At 35.5% G+C, this 8724-nt stretch overlaps 1 protein-coding gene across 1 annotated transcript; it reads right to left on the minus strand.

The window, feature by feature from the left end:
• Positions 1–6936: 6936 nt before the first annotated feature.
• LOC120627000 lies at positions 6937–7827 on the minus strand. The gene has a single exon (XM_039894838.1). It carries the CDS (start codon positions 7825–7827, stop codon positions 6937–6939), a length of 891 nt encoding a protein of 296 aa, XP_039750772.1.
• Between the last annotated feature and the right edge of the window lie 897 nt (positions 7828–8724).

An 8724-nucleotide genomic window follows, 5' to 3' on the forward strand; every position in this document is an offset into this window, starting at 1 on the left:
AAATAATAATAATAATTTTGGATAATATTAAATTCAGTTCTATCCATCGAGTCGTTTTTAATCTTCCATAACCCAATTTCTCACAGGTTATGGGCCCAGTACACGCAAATTACATAGTTTATTAGTTTATAAAAAGTTTAAAATCTAGTGGTTATTTTTCACGCTAATAGGATGGGCAGTTTGAAGACAAAGAGAAATATTAAACCGTTTGACGGTGAAAAATATAGTGTTTGGAAGTTTAGAATACGTGCGTTGTTAAGTGAATTGAATGTTATAAATGCGATTGACGAAGACCCACAAATTGGATGCGGTGAATGGGAGAAAAATAATCGGATTGCAAAAAGTGTTATCGTGGAGTATTTAAATGATTCCTATCTTTGTTTTGCAAAGGAAGAAAGTTCAGCAAAACATATTTTAAAGAGTTTAGATTCACTTTACGAACGAAAAAGTATCGCGACACAATTGGCCTTACGTAAAAAGTTATTGTCATTAAAGTTAAAAAGTGACTTTATCCTAATAAAACATTTCGCTGTGTTTGACGATTTGATCACGGATTTATTAGCGGCTGGAGCAAAATTAGAAGAAACTGATAAGGTTGCACATTTATTACTCACACTACCCTCAACTTATGACGGAGTTATAACTGCGATCGAAACATTGTCGGAAGATAATTTGACATTGGCGTTTGTCAAAACAAGACTATTGGATCATGAAGTAAAGTTAAACAACGAAGCGAGTGATACAAGCGCAAAAGTATTGCACGTCGAAAGACGTTCTAAATTTAACAATCGTAAACGGAAGTTTGAAAATTCATATTTTAATAAAAAGGAAAATAAAGCTACACGAAAGTCATACGTTAAGTGTCATTACTGCGGACGTAGAAATCATGTTCAATCTGACTGTTTCTATTACAAACGAATGCAACAGCAAAAATCTACGGAAAGAAATAGAACCGTCCAGACAGTTGACATTAATCAGCCATCCACATCCAACAATTATTCTGATTTTGCATTTATGACTGGTGAACATCATATCAATGAGCATAGAAATAAAATTACATTTCTACTGGATTCAGGAGCATCGGATCATATTATAAACAGAGAAGATTTTTTTACTAATTTTGTTGATTTACAGCCACCCTTAAAAATTTCAATTGCTAAAAATGGTGAATTTATTTCAGCTACCAAAAAAGGTACTCTACAGGTTACCAGCAACACGGGAATACAAGGTGTTCTCGAAGAGGTGCTTTTCTGTCCAGAGGTACCCTACAATTTACTATCGGTATCGAGAATGCAGCGTGCTGGATTGACAATTGTTTTCAATAAAAATGGAGCGGAAATACTTAATGGTAATACAACCATTATGCAAGGTATGTTAAAAAACAATTTAATTACTTTAGAATTAATGGCTTGTATGAACATAAGTCGATCTGTTTCCCAAGTGTGCAATAGTGACAAAAATAGTTACAAATTATGGCATGAACGATTTGGTCTTATTAGTAAAACTAAATTTTTACAAATTAAAAATCTTGATATGGTTGAAGATTCAAATCAAATCAATAACATCTTACCTAATGATGAATTATGCGAGGCTTGCATAAATGGAAAAGATAAAAGTTACGTAACGCGACCATTATTTATAGTGCATACAGATGTATGCGGCGCAATTTCTCCAACAACTATTAACAACAAAAATTATTTTGTGATTTTTGTTGATCAATATACTCATTACTGTATTACATATCTATTAACGCATAAATCAGAAGTATTCACTGCTTTCAAAGATTTTGTTGCAAAGAGCGAGGCTAAGTTTAATTTAAAATTAGTCAATTTATATTGTGACAACGGTGGAGAGTACCTATCCTCCGAAATGAAAACTTATTGTGTTGATAAAGGTATAACCTACCATTTGACAGTTCCAAGAACTCCACAACTGAATGGCGTTTCTGAACGGATGGTTAGAACTATAACCGAAAAAGCGCGTTCCATGATAAACGGTGCTAAATTAGATAAAGTGTTTTGGGGCGATGCAGTTTTAACTGCAGTTTATTTAATTAATTTAACCCCGACAAAAGCTTTAAACTGTTCTAAAACACCATTCGAAATGTGGCATGATAAGAAACCACAAATAAAATATATAAAAGTCTTTGGCTCAACGGTTTACGTTCATAATAAAACCGGTAAAACAAAATTCGATGATAAATCATGGAAAGGTATTCTTGTGGGTTATGAACCAAACGGATACAAAGTTTGGAACCCAGAATGCGAAAAACATGTGGTAGTTAGAGACGTCATAGTTGACGAGAATAATTTTCTACAGTCTAGGCCTGTGCTTAGATCTGAAGGGAATATCGAAAATTCTCAAAATAAAACTGATCCTGAAAATATTTCAAAATCAGTTAAGTCTCGTAACTCTGACAGTCATAAATCAGATAAATCGAAATCTGATGAACACATGTGTCCCAATAAAATTCGCAAAATAATCCATGAACAAACCAACGAATCCGAGCAACTAATGAATAATTCTGAAAGTTCTTTATTAAATGAAAATGAAAACACAGATCATAATTGTGAACTTAGGAGAAGTGAAAGGTTAAAACATTTACCCCCTATTTCGTACTCTGAGGAGAACGAAGATTATATAATGTGTGCTAATTCAATGTTATACAAAATACCAAGTTCATATGGCGAGATTAAAACTCGGGATGATAGATCTCAGTGGGAAAATGCAATTAAAAGTGAATTAGATTCTCTTTTAAAAAATAATACATGGGATTTAGTACCTAGGCCTAAGGGTAAAAATATTGTAGATTGCAAATGGATTTTTACTATAAAACATGATGAATTTGGAAAACCTTTGAGATACAAAGCCCGACTGGTTGCGAGAGGTTTTAGTCAAGAATATTTAACAGACTATAATGAAACGTTCGCACCAGTTGCAAGAATAGCTAGTTTTAGATTTATAATTAGTTTTGCCAATCAATTTAATTTGTTGGTTCATCATATGGACGTTAAAACAGCCTTTCTGAATGGGAAATTAAAAGAAGAAATTTTTATGACAGTCCCTGAGGGTGTATTTAATAAAAATAATTACGTCTGTAAATTAAATAAATCTATTTATGGGCTCAAACAAGCTGCTCGATGCTGGTTTGAAGTATTTGAGGCAGCATTAATAAAGGAAGGTTTTCAAAATTCATCAGTTGATAGATGTATTTACATATTAAATAAAGGGGATGTAAGCAAAAATATATATGTAGTATTATATGTAGATGATTTAGTGATTGTATGCGGTGATATTGAAATAATGGAAAATTTAAAAAAGATATTTAATGAGTAAATTCGAAATGACAGATTTACAAGATATAAAACTATTTCTAGGTATCAAAATTAGCAGGTATAATGATAAAATCACATTAGATCAAAGTGCGTACATAAAAACTATTCTAAATAAGTTTAAAATGCACGAATGTAAACCTGTACATACCCCATTAGAAAATAAACTGAAATATGAAGCATTAAATTCTGATGAGAAATATAATGCGCCATGCCGAAATGTTATAGGTTGTATAATGTATGTTATGATATGTACTCGGCCAGACTTAAGTTCTTGCATTAATATACTGAGCAGGTATACCAATAAAAATAATAAAGAACTGTGGCAGTGTCTGAAGCGAGTTTTAAGATATTTAAAAGGTACAGCTGATTTAAAGTTAACGTACAGAAGGTGTAACTATAATAACATTCTTTGTGGCTATGTAGATTCAGATTGGGGTGGCAATGATACGAAAGATAGGAAAAGTACAACCGGGTATTTATTTAAACTGTTTGAACAGTGTACCATTACCTGGAGTAGTAAAAAACAAATGTCAGTAGCGGCATCATCAACCGAAGCCGAATATATGGCATTATTTGAAGCTGTTAGGGAGGCTTTATGGCTTAAATCATTAGCAGCTAGTATAAATATAAATATTGTAAACCCAATTATAATCTATGAAGATAACAATGGCTGTATAAGTATCGCAAACAATCCAACCAATCATAAGCGTACAAAACATATTGATATTAAATATCACTTTTCTAGGGAACAAATTGAGAAAAATGTAATAAAATTAAATTACATTCCCACAGGTCAACAGCTCGCTGATGCCTTGACGAAACCGTTACCTGCCATTACTTTCCACGAAATGAGGAGAAAAATGGGTTTAGAATAATCTATATAAAGATAGAATAAAGATGATTTCAATTGTATACTTAATTTACATTAATTTAAGTAAATAAAATAGTCTGATTAGGTTTTACTGGGTTTTCCTAATCCTGTGCAACAAATGTTGGGCTATTATTATTATGTAACTCCCAGAGATAAAGCAAGGAGGTAATTATGTTCTGCTTAAAGTTGATTTGTATAAAAGTCGATTAATTTTTGAGGGGGCGTGTTGGTTTATGTTACAAATAAATACAAAAACTAATCTTCATTTATAATTATATTTGAGAAGGTACTTTGAATGTTACATGTTATAAAAGTAATGTACCAGCGCCATCTCATTCATTGTTGTTCACAGTTTGCTAGGTGATAGACGTATTACCTACCTTGCTAAATATAATAAAATAATAATAATAATTTTGGATAATATTAAATTCAGTTCTATCCATCGAGTCGTTTTTAATCTTCCATAACCCAATTTCTCACAAACGAGCCCTCGTAAGAGTCCCGTATCGTTATTTTTTGTCACTACCTACCCGTACCTCCCCCCCCGTGCAGGGAGTGGGTAATTTGCGCGCCTGCTGCCTTCCTTGGATGTGGTAGCAGTTTCTCAGGCTCCCTCACCGGAATCGAACCCTGATTCCCCGTTACCCGCGACAAACAATGGTAGTCGCAGAAACTCACTCCGAAAACGAGCCCTCGTAACAGTCCCGTATCGTTATTTTTCGTCACGACCTACCCGTACCTCCCCCCCCGTGCAGGGAGTGGGTAATTTGCGCGCCTGCTGCCTTCCTTTGATGTGGTAGCAGTTTCTCAGGCTCCCTCACCGGAATCGAACCCTGATTCCCCGTTACCCGCGACAAACAATGGTAGTCGCAGAAACTCATTCCGAAAACGAGCCCTCGTAAGAGTCCCGTATCGTTATTTTTCGTCACTACCTACCCGTACCTCCCCCCCCGTGCAGGGAGTGGGTAATTTGCGCGCCTGCTGCCTTCCTTGGATGTGGTAGCAGTTTCTCAGGCTCCCTCACCGGAATCGAACCCTGATTCCCCGTTACCTGCGATAAACAATGAAAGTCGCCGTCACCTTCGCACCTTCGCCCCATATAGTAGTGGCGCGGCGCGACGGGCCTAATGTGTTAGTGAAAAAAAAAAAAAAAAAAATTAAACTAATTGTTATTTTACAATATCTTCTAAAATAAATAAGAGTACTTTGTAGTGGTACGTTTTTTTTTTTTTAACCGGAACCTAAGTGCCCGGCCTGAGGCCGGGCACCCGTCTTATTCATGTTCTAACCTAACCTAACCTATCCAAACCTTTTAAAACTAGTTTGGATTCTTTTAGACCTAAGCCCACCGGCAACTACGACTAACGAAACACTGATCTAGCTATCTGGCTTTCATCATTGCATCAACAGCAGCATAACTAGTATTAAAATAGTAATGAGTTTTTATTAATGCATATATTCACATTAAATCTTGAATCTAAAGTCTAAAGGAATCAAAACTAGATTTAGGTTAGGTTAGGTTAGAACATGTATATGAGGGGCACTTGGGTTCAGTTCAGTCAAAAATTATATATTATTTACTATTATTTATATTTGAATGAGAATGAAAAATAGCAATTATTTTGAATAGTTTTCAGAATGAGACAGACGGGTGTGGTAGGGTAAAATCTCCAATTTAAAGTTCCCTTATTGCGTGTATGTAATATGTGTTTGCATAGTACTTTACTATAATGGTAAGCGGTTCGTGTAACGACCTTGCGCGTCTATATTTACAAGTGTGTGGGCAGGTCGTGTATTGATTATTCGATACTTTTGAAATATTTATAATTCTCAAACTCAGCTCTATGTCATTACCAGTAATTGTACTGGTACTTGTATAGGATAATTATAAAAAGTACAGTGTGTGCATCTAATCAATCACTGGCACCAGACCCTCAATGCCCTTAAATTTTACCTCGTTAAAATATTTAAAGTGTACTCATTGATACCACTGCTAGCGAGTTGGAGAATTTTATAACAAGATTATTAGCGTCAATAATATCGGCGGATTCCACCTTATATGGAATCTCTGATCTAATGTATACAACAACTCCATCGTTTTGACTGTTAAATTGTGATGCATGAGGTTTAAAACCATCCAATGGTGGAAGAAATGGGGATTTAGTAAGCCAGCATTCTGATAAAACGATAATATCAATACGATGCTTTATTCTGTGAAGTAAAACTAATAGGTTATTAAAATTGCAGTTTATACTTCGTATATTAACATGCATAACTTTGAATAGATAATTTATGTTATCTACGTGAAGTATTGTGTCTTCAGGGGGGCAAACTACAGATTTTGGCGACGACGATTGATCAATATCACTTACTATATTGGTTATGTCATCCATTAAATTGCGTTTTAGAAATAAACAGAGGAACTGCACTAAAGCTCACCATAAATGGAAGGTACGATAGAACCCTAACTGAGAAAGAAAGGTATACGTTGAAAACATTGGGAGTTGAAAGAGAGAAAAACTTGTGAGTGTGCGTAAATGTAAGTAAGAGTGTATAATAGTATAAGTGTGCGAAGTATGTGATGATACATAGGTACATAACAAAACTTATCCTGTACGCGAAAATTGCTAGTATACTAGAGAACAGCTCGTGTAACCAAGCAGAAAAATGGTAATCTACTTCGAACGCAGCGATCTCGCAGTATTTTGTTGTGGATGTTTCGCAATCTAGTCACTTTTGTTTTTGTAATTTTGTTAGGTCAGATTCGCTTGAGATTCGAAACAGAGCACCACCCTCCCTCTTGCGCAAATAAATCTTGCCGTGCGACACCCAACAAAACCTAAAGTCATTTGTTTTCGCATAGTCTCTGGCTAAAAAGAAAACTCTCTTCATTTTTGATGTCAGATTTTCAGATATGAAAACAGGCTTAGCGGGTCCCGTGATTTTCAAATGTTCAGTGGATAGTCTATTTTGACCCTTGTTAAATTTTCGGACGGCAAACATAATTTTTTCCTTTAAAATCACACTGTTTAAATCGACTATAATAGTTTTATTTTCCGGGATCTTGGTCTTGATACGAAAGACGTCTTTAATTTCATATGGTTGTATTTCTAAATTAAGTGCTTTGCCGGTGTTAATAACCGTGTTTACAAGATGCTCTTTGGTTTCGGCGTTATTTACGGGAACATTCCTTATCTCCAGACAAGCGGACCTGTAACTGTGCTCCGATTTTTCTAATGCCTCCTCCAATAATTTTATACATTTTTGGTCATCTTTACGACCTGATTCCAGCTTGTCGTATTTGGAAGCAAGTGAGTCATATTTTTCCGCCAAAAAGCTGACCGAAGAACGAAGATCCTCGACTGCAGAGCACAATTTATTGATTGTTTCGGATTGCTGGGCTTTTAATTCTTGGAACAATTGTCTCATTTCTGACATAAAATGTGTAATACCGCCGTCAGACGCTGAGCGCCTCCTTTTTGCGTTGCGAAAAGTTAATTTAGGGGTACTACAAACAGAGGCCTCGTGCTCACAAGCATAGTCCGCACTTAAATTCTGTTCGACGCTCAAGTTTGCTTCCGAAGATGGCGCATGAGGCGGCGGTGTTCGATTTAGCGGCATAGTGAATACGTAAACGCAGTGCGTAGTACCAGGCGCTCATAAATGTGTAAGTGTAAGCGCGATCAATTGGCGGGCCGGCAATGTTGAGAGCTCAGCGAAGTGGTGGAGAGATCGATAGTTTCATACAATCCAGCTTGCCGTCCAGTTTAAGTTGAGCTCACTCATAGATGCAGTAATTACAGTCTTATGTGGTAGTACATACGGTTACGGTTGTCTTGTTTGTGGGTGATTATAGTGTACCACTAAGCCCACCGGCAACTACGACTAACGAAACACTGATCTAGCTATCTGGCTTTCATCAGTGCATCAACAGCAGCATAACTAGTATTAAAATAGTAATGAGTTTTTATTAATGCATATATTCACATTAAATCTTGAATCTAAAGTCTAAAGGAATCAAAACTAGATTTAGGTTAGGTTAGGTTAGAACATGTATATGAGGGGCACTTGGGTTCAGTTCAGTCAAAAATTATATATTATTTACAATTATTTATATTTGAATGAGAATGAAAAATAGCAATTATTTTGAATAGTTTTCAGAATGAGACAGACGGGTGTGGTAGGGTAAAATCTCCAATTTAAAGTTCCCTTATTGCGTGTATGTAATATGTGTTTGCATAGTACTTTACTATAATGGTAAGCGGTTCGTGTAACGACCTTGCGCGTCTATATTTACAAGTGTGTGGGCAGGTCGTGTATTGATTGTTCGATACTTTTGAAATATTTATAATTCTCAAACTCAGCTCTATGTCATTACCAGTAATTGTACTGGTACTTGTATAGGATAATTATAAAAAGTACAGTGTGTGCATCTAATCAATCACTGGCACCAGACCCTCAATGCCCTTAAATTTTACCTCGTTAAAATATTTAAAGTGTACTCATTGCCTTCCTTGG

The sequence above is a fragment of the Pararge aegeria genome, chromosome 10, assembly GCF_905163445.1.
Source record: "Pararge aegeria chromosome 10, ilParAegt1.1, whole genome shotgun sequence".
Taxonomy (NCBI): Eukaryota; Metazoa; Arthropoda; class Insecta; order Lepidoptera; family Nymphalidae; genus Pararge; species Pararge aegeria.